Source organism: Spea bombifrons, chromosome 1 (assembly GCF_027358695.1).
Source record: "Spea bombifrons isolate aSpeBom1 chromosome 1, aSpeBom1.2.pri, whole genome shotgun sequence".
NCBI lineage: Eukaryota > Metazoa > Chordata > Amphibia > Anura > Pelobatidae > Spea > Spea bombifrons.
Window position 1 is genome coordinate 132037389 of NC_071087.1, and position 19081 is coordinate 132056469.

The 19081-nt window shown below is 39.1% G+C and overlaps 1 protein-coding gene across 1 annotated transcript in view; it reads right to left on the bottom strand.

Moving 5' to 3' along the window:
• Positions 1-18819, bottom strand: part of SRFBP1 (serum response factor binding protein 1) — a 39436-nt gene extending 20617 nt beyond the window's left edge. The window contains exons 1-3 of the mRNA XM_053474055.1: positions 18658-18819; positions 5686-5774; positions 5100-5172 (exon numbers count right to left, since the gene is read on the bottom strand). Of these exons, the coding sequence (XP_053330030.1) occupies positions 5100-5172; positions 5686-5774; positions 18658-18687 (192 nt within the window). The 5' untranslated portion in view covers positions 18688-18819. The remainder of the gene's footprint in view (positions 1-5099; positions 5173-5685; positions 5775-18657) is intronic.
• Positions 18820-19081: the final 262 nt, after the last annotated feature.

Genomic DNA, 19081 nt, shown 5'->3' on the forward strand with positions numbered 1-19081 from the left:
ATGGATCTTATTCCCTAAACTGCGAGCATTTGTAGACATGACCTTCAGCTTGTCATTTAACACCGATGCTGCAATCACTTTCTGTCCTTGCTTTGGGGGGCAAAACATATGCTTCTCCCTATTATCTTTATAGACCAAGCCCCCAGATCCACCCACCTGGTTACTAAGTAAATCGCCTTCCCTTTCTATACTGTCTAACCCGGTATTTATTCCCTCCCCCCCCATTCCTAGTTTAAAATCTCCTCCAACCGTCTAACCATTCTCTCCCCAAGCACATTGGACCCTCTTGCATTTAGGTGCAATCCATCACGACTATAGAGATTGTACCCCAAAGCAAAATCAGCCCAGTGCTCTAAGAACCCAAAGCCCTCCTCTTCTTACACCAAGACTTCAGCCATGCATTTAGCTGCCTAATCTCCCGCTGCCTTTCTGGTGTAGCACATGGCACAGGTAGTATCTCTGAGAATACTACCTTGGAGGTCCTTTTCTTAATCTTACTACCCAAGTCCCTAAAATTATCTTTTAGGACACTCCATCTTCCTCTTACTATGTCATTGGTGCCAATGTGCACCAAGACAGCTGGATCCTCACCAGCCCCTCCCAATAATCTATCCACTCTGTCCGCAACATGCCGAACCCGGGCACCCGGGAGACAGCAAACCATTCGGTTGCTGCGATCAGAGCTACAGATTACCCTGTCTGTTTTCCTGATTATTGAATCCCCTACCACCACAACCTGCCTGGGCTTTCCTTCCTTTCGGATCCCCTGCACATTGGATGAGCTGCTCTCCCGGCTGTTAGGGAGAACAGCTTTTTCCGCAAAGCCTACCTCTGAGTCTGCCTCCCCAACATGCTCACTTAAAAGGGCAAATTTGTTGGGAGGGAGAGACTCTGGGCTGGCTTGCCTCTTCCTCTTCCCTTCCCCACTGCAACCACGTCTTACTGTCACCCAGCTATGTGCCTGACTCCCTTCTGACTGATCTCCTCCCTCATTGCTAGGGGCCCCATCTAAACTTTGCTCAGTGAGCAACAGACTCCTCTCAAGGTTGTCAATCTCTCTCAGTGTTTCAATGTGCCTCTTAAGAGCACCAACCTCAGCTTCCAGAGAGACCAATTGATCACACTTACCACAGCGATATGGACCCAGGAACTGCTGTTCCAAGCATGCATACATATGGCATGATGTGCACTGAGTGAAATCTCCAAGCTTGCTCATTCTTTATAAAGGGACGCGAGTATAGAATTTAAACAGTTGCTTTATGTCACTTACCCTCCTTGCTCTTGCACTCTTGTGTTGCACTAACTGCTGTGGTGCACAAACTGGTCACTTACAGAAAGCAAGTCACTTAGAAAATGTAAGCCCCTTACAGTGAGCAACCACTTCCTTATATACAGAGCAACACAGTTAATTGATTATAAACCCCACCCTTAACTAATTACACTATAGAAAATGGGAGAAAAAAAAAACCAAACAGTTAATGCAAAACACACAGTTTTTTTTTTTTTTTTTTTTTTTGTTTTGTTTTTTTTTTTTTTTTTTTTTTTTTTTTTTTCAAAAGTACTTTGCTTTCTTTTGACAGTCCTAGTTTTGACATAATCTTGTGTTTTTAGACAGTGCCACACAAAGTAATTTCTATTTATTTATTGTGCTATCTTGGCCTAATTCACTAGAAAAGCAACCTGAAAGCTTATCATACTGCCTTGTGCTAAACTCAGTCTTAACATCCCAGCCTGACAGTTTGACTAATGAAAGTCTATGGAGGAAAGGACTTCATTAGCACTGCCGTAAAGAATCAGCTTAATTTGGGTAGGGAAAGTCCTAAAAAATATCACAAGGGATCAAAGCTCTGCAGAGAAAGGACGTGTTTATATGAACAAAACGAAATAAAACGCAGTCTGTGTCAATGCAAATCTAAAGTACTATACACAGAACTGGATTTCATACTTCAATATTCTTCCCATTTATGTGATCCTTTTATCTGAAAAAGATGGCATTATCAAAAACAAAGACATAAAATTGTTTTTCAAAGGGCTTTGAATCCTTCTGTAATTGATTAGCCAGAGAAAACTGCTCAATTTTATTTCAGTGCCTCCAAGCAGGAACCCTTTACTGGGCTGATTGAACGCTTAAAATAAAAGCACATTCACAGACCACCGTGTCTGCCAAACCACAATTGTGTAATATGCTCCATGGATGATTCTCTGTAAACAAAATGTTCTTCTGGCATGGTACCAATGGTCAAGAAGTGTCCCGCAAATGATCCAAAGACACTGTTTTTAGTGTTCTACCTTTTGCCCCTCAAAAAATATACAATATAACACAGACCTCATACCTTTTTTAAGGACTGGACCAGACCAAACAAAATTCAAAAAGAACACTCATAAGTACGCTCATGCATTGTTTAAAGTTAAAAAAATATTGTATTTACTTTAGGGAGAAGCTGCAGATTCCCACACCTTCATTGTTAGATGTTTTACACCACTGATTGGTGGCTTGAAGCAGCAGATGGGTGGCAAGGAAGTGCCCCATTCTCCAAGCCAGTGGGGGCGCTAGGTGACTAAAGCATACAGGGGGATTCTGTAGAATCCCCCATGCGTTTGCAAGGAGAGCACCACATGCATTTAAATGTGCCTTTCAGCTATCATACGTTCAAAAATAGATATGATGGCAGGATTGTACCTTTAAAGAGTTAACTCTGTAGGTTTTATAAAATCAAGTTTTATAAATTACACATTGTAAGCCTTTCAGAACAGACCCTAAATCCCAATATGTGTTATTAGTTACCTATTGTTTCTCCTCTGAAACTTTGAGATGTTAATACAACTGCTATGATGTCATCAAAGAAGAAAGCCATGTTGTTCACAGGATTTTATAAGTTAAAAGAAAACCAGCTCAGATGACATCCAGCAACAAATCATGTCATAAGTTTCGGAACTTTTGAAACATCTTTAACGTCACTGTTCTTAATACCAGATCCTAGGAACCCCTGCTTCAAACGGATTATCAGTAGTTAGAAATCCAGCTGGTATGACTTACTACTATGTGATACTGTAAAATAATATTTTATCAAATAGAAACTAGCAATTATAGCAATTATTCAAAACTATTAAAAGGACGCTTAACCCATCGTATGCACTTGAATGTACACTTTGAATTATTTTCCATCCCTTGCAATTGTTCACGCAGCCCAAAGTGGCACAAAAAACGAACCACAGCAGAGATGGTACCCAGCAGCATCTAACGATAAGAACCTTACAGGTCAAAAATTGCATATTAAATTATACACATTCCTCATTGGTGTGGCTGTATGAGACACTAGATGGTCCCTTTAAGACAAGGTAACGTTACAAAAATATATTGTGGTTAAAACCCTCACAAAAGCTGTCTTAATGTAGGATTCAAAAACTTGACTGATAAAAACTTGATTAAAGTAATGCCACTATATTGTAGAGTGCAGTACAACAGCATCATCAGCATTCACCGCCATCAGCCATGTGCTATGTTAGTGGCACTGCAAGTAACTAATATTTTATTGTGTTAACACGTCCAACAGTAGAATAATCCAACATCATTAACAGCTGTATTCTCATTTTACTGGAAAAAGTATGAACATAACAAACATGTGATTAATAATAGTCCTTAAAATTAGAGTACCAAAGAGGGCTGCAACAACTAATCAGTAAAATCAATAATGAAAATCGTTTGTCAATGATTTTTATTATCGATTACTTGAATCGATTTTATCAAATATAAGATGAGGTGTTTTTCCAGAGCAAATGAAAAAACATCCCTCGTTTTACAATCCAACCTCAAAGAGAGGACAGACTATAACAAGATCCAGAACACCCGCAGCGCATCAGGGGATCTGGATCCTCCTCTCTGGCAGCCAGTGGACGTCTGTGCGATATGCGCAGACAACCTCTGCTGCTACCCAGCACTTCCGCCAGGGCTTCTATGACGGAGTGCCGGTGTAACATGACCTTCCGGGGCTCCATCATAGAAACTCCAGCAAAAGTGCCGGGCAGCAGCGAACATCGCACAGACATTCACAGGCTGCCGCCACTAGACACAGGATGTAAGACACTGGCCATCATTCCTCTACTGTATGTATTTTGCAAGCCTGCAAGAACGGCCCTCAAAAGCTCACATATCAATTTCTTTCAGTAAATATCAGTTAGCCATAATGTAGCTAATGTTGCAGGTAAATGTAAAAATAAGTAAAAAAGTTAAAGATCATGTAAAACATTGTAAATGTTCATATAAAATATTACTTGCCCCGAGCAAGATACATTCTCCGTGTGCGTGGGGGATAAAGACAAACTCATACCAGATAGCAATACATTTGTTGTGGATATGTGTATATATAGCTAATGAGTAATATGATGTACACACCTTTAGGCACACTGGGACACAGATCAAGGCATCAACTCCTAAAGGCTTTCAGACAGGCATAAACCATAAATTTCCACGTATGAAAATTGGTTAAAGCTAATTTATTGAAGTTTTCTTAAGTTTTAAGTAAAAAAAAAAAAAAAGCAATGTCTACATCAGTGACGACACATGCATTACAATTTGACAGTGTACAGAAAGATTTCATACTTAGGACAAGTGGCCCTTATCTTCAGACACCTACATTACGTTTTTTTTTTTTTAACCAAACATTCCGGCTTCTTTCATTCCAAACCTTACAAACTTTCCCGAGCACTGGGCACAAAACAGGACGGTGACAGCATCAGCTAAAAATGTAGAAAGAACTGGATATACACGGAGCATGATGTCACCACCGACTTCTGCCATCCGCCAGTCTAGTAACACAGGAACTTTCCTCCTTTCCTGAGCTGTTACAGCAAATGCTCCAGCCCTAAAGATGGGCATGCATTTAGTTTGGCAAAGACCATACCCCAAATAAATTGAGACCACTAAGAAAACAGGACAAAAAACACAGAAAGAAAGCTGGATTACGATAGCTCAAATGTTCCAGATGATTAGTAAGTGCAGTCAGCCTGAGTTAAAAACGAAGTAACAGACTGTTGGTAGAACCCATGTCTCTATTCTGTATTATTATACCTCTTGCAAGCAAAAAATTGTTAACTCTTACCTTAATGGCATGAATTTCTTCAAGTAATCTTTGTGCTCGCCTTTGGTTTTTAAGTAATAGCTCTTCTGTCCCCCTAAGACATCAAGAAAATATTGTGTTATAACTCCACTGTATGTTCTATCTGCAAATCTCCTCAGTAAAAAACATAAATAATTGCCAGTCTTATGAAAATGTTATTGGGTTATGTGCTTTAGATTACTCAGCTGTGGTTAGGTGAAACATGTAGGATTGATGGAGAATAAAAGGCAAAAGCTTATTGTAAATAAATATTTGCATCTTGTTTCAGGAGAAACAGGGATCATAATGTACTGTTACATTGCAAACTGCAATGGTGTAATACGTCTATTTGAAAGATAAAAACAAACAAAAAAACAAAACAAGAACTAGATGAATAACTCAACTTGACAATAATAGACTCCGTATTGTGGAAGTACAGCGATCGAGTCTTCTCTTTTTAAAAGATTTGCAGTTAAAGTAGGCCTCCATCGAAGGCACTTCAAATGGCTTTTCAAATTTCAAAATTAGATTTACAGCCGTCTGCGACCAGGCTAAGAATTATGCTTGAAAATTTAAAAAATAAACTTACTTTTTAGCTTTCAGTTTAGCAATATGTCTTGTAAGTTTGCGAATGGTGAGAACTTTGACCTTTTTCACATCTTTCCTCATTTTTACTACCTGTCGGATGCAAAGCAGATAAGATATATAATTAACACGAGTATGAGGGGCTTAAAATGTGTTTCAGATCCGAATTAAACATTTACATAGAGGCCACTGAGAACAATTCCGTCATGAACTATATAAATCACAATAAGGTGAAGAGTTCATAGGATTCCAGCAGTTATGGAGACTTGTAAAGTCTGCCTAGGTTTTAATACATTTTAATAAAGAAGCATCATTTTTCACACTGTACAGGAGATGTTGAATTTATGCTTTGAAGACCCGCCAACCTCCTTGGCTAAGTTACCCAAAGCATTAATGAAATAAAGTGTCATACGTAACAAACCCTTGTTTCTCATTTGCCCAGAATGTAAAGGGATAACAATTACAGAAAGATTGATGCATATGTACCAGGATCGGTTGAAAAGTTTAAATAGCCACACAATTTCTCAGCTTTCATTAGGTTGACATTAGCTTGAGCTTTGAATTCAGCTGCAACACAAAATCGTATATATACACCAATAATAAAAGAGAAATTAAAAGAAGCAATTAGTTTCACATTAGGCCAAAGTGTACCAAAACTAGATTTTCAGCTATTCCTAGACCACAAATTTAAAAAAAAAAAAAAAAAAAAAAAAAAAAAAAAAAAGGGGAAAAGTTAGTAAATGAAAGTGAAGTAACTTTGGGAAGGGAAGTCCACACCGAGCTCTGTTTGACAAGCCTATGAATTTCAAGGAAAGAGTTGAATTCTTTTGTACTTGGTGTTACTGTGATACTGGTCTATATTTAGAACTGTAACAAATTATTAAACACACTGTCAAGTACTCACATCAGTAAACTGAACCATGACTTATTCTAGGCCTCGACAAACCCCTGGATGCAAGGTCACCATGGCGACTAGAAGACACATCCTGGCGCTCAGGGTGTTGCATGGCTGCCCTTGTGAATCCATGACATAATGCATGCTATGTGACTCCCCTGAGTGCCTTACGTCACTCGCTTCATCGCGCACCTGTAGGAAAGCACAGTGTGCCGTATTTGTAATGGCAGAAGATAGGCATCGGCATGGCAGGTGAGAGGGGGAGAAGTGTATGTGAGTGTGTGTGAGTAGTATAGTGTTAAAGTGTGTATGATGGAGTCAGTCTGTGTGTAAATGTATAGTGCCAGATTCACTGTCTACTGCCATATTCAGTGTATATGTGTCCATAGTGTTATAGTGTGTTAGAAAGTGTGTGTGTTATATGTGGAAAAAAATGTGTGCGCGCGCATGTGGTGCTAGCATATATGGTGGTGTTTATGTTACAGTATGGCATAATGTGAGTGTGAATGTTTTCATTTATATTGTTAGTGTGTGTGCATTAGTGTATGGTGTTAGCATGTGTGTACATGAGTATAGAATGTTAGTGTGTGTTACTATAGTGTGTTTGTGAGCATAAGATGTTAGCTTGTGTCTGTTGCTGTATTGTTGTAGAGTGTGTAAATGCATGTTAGTGTATGGCAAGGTTGATCAAACCCCGGGCGCCAGGTTTGAGTAAAAACATGATTGGGGATGGGGGGGAGGGGTGCTGGTTCCTAGATTTTTTGGCTGGCCCCTTGATTCAAACTAAAATTTGTCAACCTCTGACTTAGTATGCATGTTAGAAAAAAAATAATATATATATATATATATATATATATATATATATATATATATATATATATATATATATATATATATATATATATATATATACACACACACACATACATACAAGAGTTCTCTTCACAGCCATTTTATAGTAACTAGAACATATGATTTTAATTCCATTCTCATGCCTAGAAAAAAAATCCCAAAGGGCACTCAACCTAAACTTTTATTTTTTTAACGGAGGTACAGATTCCTTGCTTTTTTATTTCATAAATAAAAATGGTCTATGAAAAACATAAAAGACCCTGAAATCTCAAAAATTTTGAGACAGCTGACTTGCAGTATGTTAAATTGTAAAATCATATCACAAATCAAAACTATGAAGTTAGTTCAGGAAATAGCTTAAAAGTGCACACAATGAATACATGTGTTAGGACACTTTGTACACATATGTGCTGGCGGTGCTGAGAAAATATTTGTGCTGTAAACAATATTTCCCCCTTGCTGCTTTTTCCATTTTTGCATATTTGCCACATTTGAATGTTTCAGGTCATACAGGTAATTGTAATACAAGACAAAGACAATGTTAGTAAACACAAACTGCAGATTTATAATAGTCATTTTATTTATTAAAGGTAAAGAATTAAAACCCATTTCACCCATGTGAAAAAAGTAATTGCCCCTTAAACCTAATTACTGGTTGTTCTACCCTTGGCAGCAACAACTGCAATCAAACATTTGCGATAATTGGCAATGAGTCTTTTATATCACTATGGAGGAATTTTGTCCAACTGAATAACAAGCAAACCCAGCTGAGCAAGTATAGATCAACTGAGGATCACATGTAAACACTGCAGGTATAGCTCAACTAAATAAGATAAAATATAGAAACCCTCTATTTGCAGGTATACATAAACAATTAGGGCTGCAACTAATGATTATTTTCATAATCGATTAGTTGGCCGATTATTTTTTCGATCAATCGGATAAAAAAAAAAAAAAAAATTCCATTTATTTAAAATAATTTAATAAAGTAATGTAGGATGTAAAAAACAAACAGCAGAATAAAAACACATTTGATAAAAATGCCTCCCAGACATGCCACGCTGCCCTCCGCACATGTCTTATATACCCTATATGCCATATATACCCTATATGCCTTATACCCCCAGATATGTCACTCTGTCCTCCCAAGGTATGCCGTACACCCCCCTGATATGCCATAGTGCACTCATAGGTTTGCAGACTCTGACACAATACTTTTATAAATAAATACAGGGTTAATCTTCACTGCCCCCAGGATTTAAATTCCCCTCAGTTTGCCCCCCCCTTACCTCTAACTGCACCTTAAGATAACTTTATTTAATTAAATTAACCCTCAGTCCTCAGCATTAAAATTAACCCTGAAGAGAAGACCCCACATTAACCATAACTGCCCCTTAATTAACCCTAAACACCTCAACCACAACTGCCCCTAAATTAACCCTGAAGACCCCATCAACCACAATTAACCCTAAACACTCCACTAACTGCCCCTAAATTAACCCTAAACACCCAACTATAACTGCCCCTAAATTAACCTTAAACACCCCATTAACTATAACTGTCCCTAACTTTCATTAGCCCAAATATTAATTTTATACTCACCAGTTAGATGAGTTCTTGAGCCATGTCGACGGTATAGGAAATGGGCGGGACCAAATGGCACTTTGGCTCCACCCCTTTCTTTCTCCCTGTCCCTCCCTGCAGTCACTGCTGATTGGCCCCGCCCCTTTCCCCCTGTCCCTCTTTGTAGCCAATCGGCAGTGACTGCAGGGAAAGACTGGAAAAAGGAAGTGGGCGGGCCAATCGGCAGTGACTGCAGGGAGGAACTGTAAGTTTATAAACGGATTATAAAACGAGGGGTATTTTTCAGAGCGTTTGCTCTGAAAAAACCCTCATTTTATAATCTATAAAAATCGATTCAACTAATCGATAATAATCGGTGCCAATGAATTTCATTACCGATTTTATCGATTAGTTGTTGCAGCCCTAAAAATAATGTATGGAAACATAGCATAGCAGATATAGATCAACAGAATAACACACAAATCCGGCTTTGCAGGTATAGATCCACTGGAAATCACATATAAACTTAGCATTAAAGGTATACATTAAAAAAAACCTAAATTACAGGCGTAGATCACAGGTAGCACACAATTCATCCATTCTCTCACTCATTCTCACTCTATTTCAAGATTCTTTCTACGACCCTCTCTCACAATCTCTTCACCAGGAGAACTGCAAAGAGGGGGTAGATTGTGAGATGGGTGAAGTCCTGTGGTGGGAGTTGCCCTGCTGCGGTGCGCGCAGTTTCACTGCTGAGTGTCGGGATAATCCACATGAAGCTCTGCACCACGCTCAAGGCCTCGCGCTCCCACCACCGCAGGAAACAAAGAAGGCCGAGCGGTTGCCGAAAACTTTTTCATGTGCGACCACTCGGCGCCCCTCTCTCTCTCCTCCTCTCCCTGCCACCAGGGTGCTGTGCACCACGTGCACCCGCCTTGGTGTGGCCCTGGCCTTGGTGATGGGACGGCCGCATTGCGCCCCTGCTGCCATGGCAGCCGCACAGCTCGCACACCCCAAAGGCCGGCCACTCCTAAACCTTTGTTTGGTTTCTTTTGAGCCATTCAGAGGCGGACTTGCTTGTGTGTGTCGGATCATTGTTCCTGCTGCATGACCCAACTGCGCTTGTGCTTTAGGTCACAAACTGATGGTCAGATGTTGTATTTCAGGATTTTCTAGTAGAGCAGAATTCATGGTTCCATTATTGCATGTCACCCTGGGTTCTTTTGTGACCTCCTGGATAAGTCATTGATGCTCTCTTGGAGGTATTTTGGTAGGCCGACCGCTCCTGGGAAGGTTTTCTCCATTTGTAGATAATGGCTCTCAGGAGTCCTAGAGCCTTAGAAATGGCTTTGTAACACTTACCAGGCTGATAGATGTCAATGAGTTTGTTTGTCTTCCTTTATGAGACATTTTAGCCTACTTAACATTGCAAGATAGGTCCTATTTAATTGATGTTTAAATTCAACAGGGCTGGTAGTAATCATAAATGTGTCTAGTCATATTGAACCCAATTATCAATTACATTTGGTTAATTGGTTGATTTGGTAACAACGGGGGCCGTTACTTGAGATCATTTAAGAATTGTATTTGCATTGTACTATAGAAAGTCACAGATAGAACAGCCCTAGGTGGTCACAAACCTTAACCCCAAAAAAACTAAATTACAATTACTACCTCTATAAATCTGAATACTTCCAGTTTCTCAAATCTTTCTTTCATTTTTAAACACTGTTCCAGAAACAAAGTTTACCAGCCATAACATTTTTACACCAACTTCATAAACCTACACCGCACCATCTTAGATCAATGATGATGAGAATACAATACGTTGGTACGTGTTCTAATACGTGCCCAGCACTGAAATAAGTAGGAACATAAAGCAACCGCATCAATAAATGTAACCAACAAATTGTGGAGATAAATGGAAATTTACAGCTACCCCTGATAAAGGAACACCACATTTTTCCATCAAGAACACATATTGAATCAAAATGAAAAATAAAATCATGTAGCAGCTTACATATTAGTGTTTATAGGGAAAATGTGCACACTATCAGGATGGAAAACATTAAAACTAGAAAACTGTATTCAAATTAAGCTTGTCTGGATTGTCGTAAAACTAGCAATAAAAGCTGCTGTGCTTGCGCCACAACATTCATGTTTTTTCTTGTGAACCAACCTTTAGATATTGTTATTCCATCTGCAAAATATAAATTAGCTGGAAGCCTGCTGAATGCAGGATGTAACTTGAGACACAGAACAAAACAGTCCAATGTAACAAATTGAAAGTGACAGCCGCTCAAAATTACTCCTTAAGCGCAACCCATAGATACCATGCAATTATATAGAGGGATAATAACGATAAACTATTAAATAATGAACATCTGGGAGAAAGAATGTAGAAAGTAGAAGTGACTAATGACAACGTATATAAGTGCCAACGGAGCAGTTTACTGCCTCAAACATAAATGAATATAAACGTTCTAAGTGAGCTACATCGTACTGTCCGACTTTGCACGCCATGACCGTAAGGCAGGAAAGCAATCCCATTTCGTTCCATGGGAGCCACAAAAGCATATGTGTGAGGGGTCTCATCAGACCAATCTAGATATTTCTTTTGAAGCGGGAGAAAATCTGTGCTGATGAGAGTTGTGATGACCGTGTGTAATCAGAAGCAGGCAGATTTATGACCCCCCCTCCACCCAGCAGAAACTGTAAAAATCCTGTTGGATCTCTTTAACACTGTCAGGCGGCCCTTCAAAAAGGACCACTGAGCCTTATTTTGATGTTAATGTATGGACTCTTATGCTGCAATATATATATCTTGTTAGCAGCTCATGCATTAGCCTTTTACCTTGCCATACTACATATATACTACCAGTACAACTTTTTCTAAAAAGTGCCATCGGCCAAAAATCGTAGTTAGCCTCAACCCTTATTTGTCCAATAATGAGCATTTTTACTTTTCTAAGGCTGTTGTCTGTGGTATCACAGCATAAATGATGATGTGGCAGCCCAGGAACAGCTGTTGGACACACTCCTATACATACACAGCACTGCAGCTTATTTTTTTCCTTCTTTTTTTTTCTGCGGGTTATGGGTTAAGGAATCCTTTCATATTTGAAAGAAGTCATTTCTGGTATATTTAAAGAGACCAACAAACAGAATATACTGTATTTGCTCGATTATGACGACGCCCCACAAAATGTGAATATTAATTTAGAAGAAAAAAAAGTCTGAATATAAAAGACTCTATAGGAAAACGGTTTAACTAGTAAATATTAATTCACATGTAAACAATTTTTTGATATTTAATAAACTATGATTGAGGAAATTTGTTTTTATTTGCTTTTATTTGTCAACCTGTCCTCCAGTTATGCACATCTGCCCCCCAGATATGTCTTATACCCCCCTATATGCCACTGCCCCCCCAATGATGCATCCCTAGATTTGTCCCCCTATGCTCCAGACTCCCTGTTGTCTAGTGGGGGCAGCCAGTGGACGTCTGAACAATGCGTGTGGACAACCTCCGCTGCTACCCAGGACTTCCACGACTGAGCACCAGAAGGTCACGTCACGGCAGTGCTCCTTCATAGAAGCCCCGGCGGAAGTGTCGGGTAGCAGTCAATTTATTGTGTACATTCTTCTGTATTTGGAACCAGCTTAATAACTGGTGCAGAAATAAAGAATTAATGCTCACTGAGAGCATTTCTTGGGCTTATGATGATAATGAGCGCTATAACAACTTTGCTAAAGTTGACCGTGATATTAACATGCATTGAGACACACTGCTAGAAGGAGAAGCGTCTGTTCCTGCAAGCTTGCAATCTACTAGGAGGTTAACTGGGAGTTAAAAGGAGAGGGAGGTTATTAAAATGCTATTCAAAATACTTAACAGTTTTAAGAAGAGATAACACAACTACAGAAAATGTTTATACTCTAATGAATCGGTTAATGTGTTTACAAACAAACAAAAGCAAATTCGGTCAATTATGTATTTTCTTTATAGCTGACACCACATCCAAATGTCATTGAAAGGGTATTTTTTCACATAAATTTTTTTTAGAATGCTTACATTAACATATTTGTTCAACTAAGAATTTGTACATGTTTGGTTCTTAGATCAGCGTAACTGTTTTAACGATGTTTAAGCGTAATGGAAGCTCAGATCTGTGACAGTGTGGCCTGTCTGGACCTGGTTTTATGAATCAATCAGCTTCCAATATAGGGGAGGATTAAATTCTGGGACGTTCACTGGTATTTACACAAAGGGTAGGTTTGTAGTTCATACACAATGTTTATTTCCTAAACAGGTAAATAGGCTCATTAGGTATATAGTACATGCATACCCCACATTAATGAATACAATAGCATCCAGAGCATGTATGTTAAACAAAAATGTACTTAAAGTGGAGAACTGCCTTTACTTAACTTATTGCTGCATGTCCTGCACTGCTATTGTCAGGTCACCACCACCGCAAAATGCTCAAAAGACAAACGGACGTCCTGGTGTTACGTGTCCGTTCTCGCAAAGCGAGCGCAGAACGGTTGTGCTGCAACTATATCCTTACAATGAAATGTTCTGCCTCTACTCAGTAAGATGACAGATCTGCTTTCATTTCCTAAAATGCAACACAGCTTCCATGGAAATAATTTTAAAAAACACAAGGAGGAAATTAGTGGTATTACATTGGTCATCACATTTTCTGGAGAGAAAATAAGTAATAAAGTAGGTGACGACTGACATATATGGGGCTCAGAGAGACAAAGAAATAATAGTGTGGAAATATATAGACGACTGACATATATGGGGCTCAGAGAGACAAAGAAATAATAGTGTGGAAATATATATTATTATTTGGCAACGTTAATTCAGATTTAAATGCAAACACTACCTCTTTGTTCTAGGAGATACATTGTGTTCAGATTTGATTTTTGATCATTTTGCATCTTACGGTAATAACATTTTATTTGCAACAAGCATGTTCCTTGGCGGTCTTAGTATCTACATACACACACCGCAAAGTGAGCAATATAATTATTTTTATTCAATAAAAAAAAAAGCAGTGGAATGTCCACCAGTTGGCTGGCTGAATGTTAGGATGGCCAAGTGTGTCTTGCTTAAAGTGTGTATATATATATATATATATATATATATATATATATATATATATATATATATATACACATACACACACACACATATACTATTTTATCTTTAACCTAATGTTTCACAAATGCACTCACCCACCCATGATCATCTAGCCACTATGAAAGTGTTTGCATATTAAATTTACTTGAAAAAAATAAATATTTGGCCAACAATTGTAAATGACATCGAGAGAGAACAGTCCATTTATGCAACAAAAGCTAACCATGTGACATAGACAAGACTATTCATTCATACAGCAAATCAACAAAAACTGGTGAGTTTGCACTGCCATCTAGTGAATGAATACAAATTTTATCCTTGAACCAGGTATTCTTTTGTAATTTTCTAGGCACTGTATGCAATGTCTAATCATGCTCAGCCAAATTAAGACAAAAGGCCCGTGATAATTAAAAATATAAGTATTCAGAATCTAGTTTATACTGGAGGTAACTGAGGATTTTGAAGTGTTTCTTATAATTAAACACTATTCTACAGAACAGATGTGCGACATTTTAGCAGGTGCACCAGAAAGAATAAGGAAGACAAAAATAAATAAAGAATTCAACCAGAAATAAGAATTATGTGCATTTGTTCTTAAACGTGAAAAGTTTCAAAAATAGACAGTTTATGTCTATGCAAAGCTATCACCCGGCACATCCTATCAAGACCCCAATCTCAACAAGAGCTAATAAGCTGTCTTTACATTACTCTAGATAAGTTTTCACAACCCCAAAAATAATTGTGTGATGACAGTTAGTTTGCTATTGAAGACTTACTTAGGGCTATACATTTAAATTAGGGATGCACCAATATATCCGTGGCCGAAACATATCGCATCCGTGGCCAAATAGCATTATCGGCAAAATGCCGAAACAAAAAAAAAAATCCACCAAAAATAATCATCCGCAGGGGCCCTGCCTCTTCCCTCTGTGTTGCTCAGCAGCGTCTCTTGTTCTGCCGAGGGGACGCAGAAACCCAGCCGAGTCACGTGAATGTCCGTCACCTCACGTTACTCCGCTCCATTCCTGTTCTCCTGGGCAGGTCAAGAGAAGTTAAAACAGACCGCGAGCAACGCAGAGGGAGACAGTGGCCCCTGCATAAGTCTGCGAGCGGTTCCTCCAGGTTCCAGGAGGAGTGCGATTGATGTTAGCAATCACACTCCTATCATGCCCACACTCTGCTTGACTCTGACTCTGGGCATGATAGGAGTGTTGTGTTCATGAACATGAACCTGTATTGGAAGCTCCTGGGCATGACAGGTGTGTCATCCTATCCCACATTTCATATACATGGTGTCATTCAATCACACTGACTGCTATCATGTCCAGGCAGCCATCACATGCTGGAATCACTCAGATTAACTGCAGTTAATGTGTATATATTATATTATATATATATATATGTATATATATATAACCGTATTTGCACGATTATAAGACGACCCCCCAAAATCTGAATATTAATTTATGAAAAAAAGAAAAAGCCTGAATATAAGACGACCCTATAGGGAAAAAGTTTTACCAGTAAATGTTAATTCATGTAAACTATGTGCACAATTTATTTTAAATAAAGCTATGATTGAGAAAAATATTAGTTTTTATTTCCTTTTTTTTCAACCTGCCCCCCAGTTATGCAGATCTGCCCCCTGGCTTACCACTCTGCCCCAGAAATGCCTTATACCCCTATATGCCACTGTGCCCCATAATATGCCTTTTAACTCTCTAAATGCCACTGTGCCCCATGATATGCCTTTTGACCCCCTATGTGCCACTCTGCCTCCAGAATTACCTTATACCAGAGTGGCATATAGGGGGGTTAAAAGGCATATTATGGGGCAGAGTGGCATACAGGGAGGTATAAGGCATTTCAGGAGGCAGAGTGGCATAAGGAGGGTTAAAAGACATTTCTGGAGGCAGAGTGGCATTAAGGGGGTTAAAAGGCATTTCACAGAGCACTCTGCCTCCAGAAATGCCTTATGCCCCCCTTTAACACTCCCTCCCCCAAACTTACCGGAGCTTCTGAGTCTCGGTGCGTAGTCCGGGCAGCGTGTAGATCTCTACGCGATTCGTGTGGACAACTTCTGCTGCAGCCGGAAGGAGGTGCGGTTGGCAGCGGGGGTTGTCTGCGTCCATCACGCAGACCTTCCCCGGCTGTCAGAGATCACGGGGAACTCTGATCGTTGACAGCCAGGGACGCAGACAACCCCCGCTGCCAACCGCACCTCCTCCCGGCTGCAGCGGAAGTTGTGTACGCGAATCGCATAGAGCTCTACACGCTGCGGGGGATCCGGATCTTAGTCTCATAGTCAGACCTAGTTGAGGTCTGATTATAAGACGATGGGTATTTTTCTCTGGAAAAAACCTTGTCTTATAATCGAGCAAATACGGTATATATTTTATAAAACTGCTGTTTGAGAGTATTATTGTTATTAATTTTTTTGTCCAATTTTAGTGTGTTACTCATAGTTAATAAAAGCGTGTTTTTAGTTTTTTTCTTTTCTAAAGGGGTCATTTTTGGCCAAGTACATCCTGAATTTCGGTCCAGAATTTTCATTTCGGTGCATCCCTAATTTAAATACATAAACCAGCTGAAGGGTCTCTAAAAGAAAACACCCAGAAGAAAGTCACCCGATGTCCTCTTACAGTCCTTAAACCTTTTTGTACAGATTTGGGATTTTTTTTTTTTTGCTCATCCTTTGAGGTTCTGGATCACGCTGTATCATTTGCAGCAATTACACGACATCCCATGTACAGGGGCACTCTAGCCATCATAGGCACTTTAATGCATATGAAAGCTGAGATGTCCCTTTAAAATTTTCTTGTGGTCCTTTTTGCAAACGTATAGAGAGTGTCTGCATAAAGAAAATAATTTGTCCTAAAAGTACGTTATTTTGATTATGTAATGAATGCGTATTAAAGCACTTACAAAGTTGAAGAAGACACTTGCCAATCTGGACTTTGCAAGCACACTTTTGCATGATCACCCTTGCTCCATGCATGTTAAAAAAACGAACAGAGCTCAACAGATTATTAATATTGCCTTTGAGTAAAAGGTTGAGGATGTAATTTATCTTCTTTTCGAATGATGCAAACACAAGTCATAGTACATTTGTTAAACAACCCAAATATGTGCAGGGCCAATATAAAGAGCTCTCTGGTTACCTGTTCATTAACAGAAAGGTACAAAGAACCAGAGGTAATCATCAGACTGGAAGAGTGAAGGTTTCATGCATATTTAAAGTAAGGGCAATAAAAGGTATAAAATTCACTGCCAAGAGAGGTGACAGGAGGGAGTCCAGGTTGTCCCCGCCGCTGTGAGAAAGTCAGGACGTACCTGTACGTCCTAAAAGGCTTTACTGAATGCATTTTAGGACGTAAAGGTATGTCTATAGGGGACTGAAAGGGGCTAAGAATCATTTTCAGTTTCAATGGCAACAACCCATGAGCGCTTACTTACTGTATGTCATGCAGCAGAAGCTCTCAGTTTAAACTATGAATGCAACATCTTACCTGATTGCATAATTATTTCTTGAAAAGCTTTATGGTGTATCGTGGTAGCCATAAAAAGAAAGTAAGGAATTATGGTAAAAATACTAAATATTTTTATTTATTACTCCTGAGGAAGCTAGTGCAAAGCTCATTTATACCACACTTGGACAAGTGGCGGTTCCAGTGACAGCTTTGTGAGTGCAATATTTCATCTTTACTCACACTGCTTTATATTTTTTGCAATATTGCACGATTGTGTTTCTATTAATTGTTTGCCATATGCCCTGCGCTCCCATCCGGTACACATCTAAAAATACTGCATTTAGTCCTAAATGTTTTAAATTCAGCAGAGCAGGAAAAACTGCCCCATTAACCAAAAGTACAAACTTAAGAAAAATGTTTATGGCAAAATACATATGTTATCCTATTGATTTATGAGAGAGTAATATTGTTGCAACAATTTCTATTATTTCTTTAAATCAGATGTCATTGCGCAACAGATGGGTCATACAGGGGGTGCACAGTCTATTATTCAGTATAAGAATGAATGACAGTAGACCTGCACACATGTATGTTTCTCCCAATGGCTCAAACTACAGAAAGGCAACCCAGTTAGTGAAGTGAGGGGTCCCTAGGGGGGACAATGGGCACCCTACATATTCTCTAAGGCATCACCTGTGTAACAGTCCAAGACACAATCATACATAAGGCATAGTTGTTTGATGGTCGCATTTGGACCGACTAGTCCCCACTTTAACTAAGGGCACTCTTGAAAAACACATGCTACAGAGAACCAATAATAATAGAAGCATGCATTAACATATTTCACACATCAACAAATATCAGAGCAACACGTGTTCGTATTATTCCCTACATCTTGTCCCGACTGTCCTTATATTTTTTCGCTTAATCGATCATTAAAATATATTTTCAGTACAGATAGATAGTATGACAAACTATCCATTTCACTCGATCATATGCCGGTTGCGAGAAAACCTTCACTCTGTTAACGCAAAACGCTCTTACCTCATTATTAAGGTTAAGCACCGGGGCCATTCCTGGTGTCTACCGGTTCCGTTGACACAAGAAAAAAGTCACAACACTCCTCAAGACCTCAACACGGCATTACCCACGTGTCTTCCTGTATCAAGTGAAAGCAAAACACAGTGCGCATGTCTGCCGACGGTGGCCGATAAGAGCCAAACTGCATAAGATGTCGTTTTAGTTCGGAGATTAGCCCACGACGTTGAGAACGTTGCGCATGCGCGGAATCAAAAAAGGGTTTTACCTGCTTTTAAGAGTAGTACGTTTTCATTTATATTATGTCAGTGTTCCCTTTGCAACTCATAAATCTGTAAGGCCTATGTAACCTTACACACATAACAATTACTTACACACTATCACTGGTTTCTAGAAAGTGATAGTGCTGAAAACAATATATATATATATA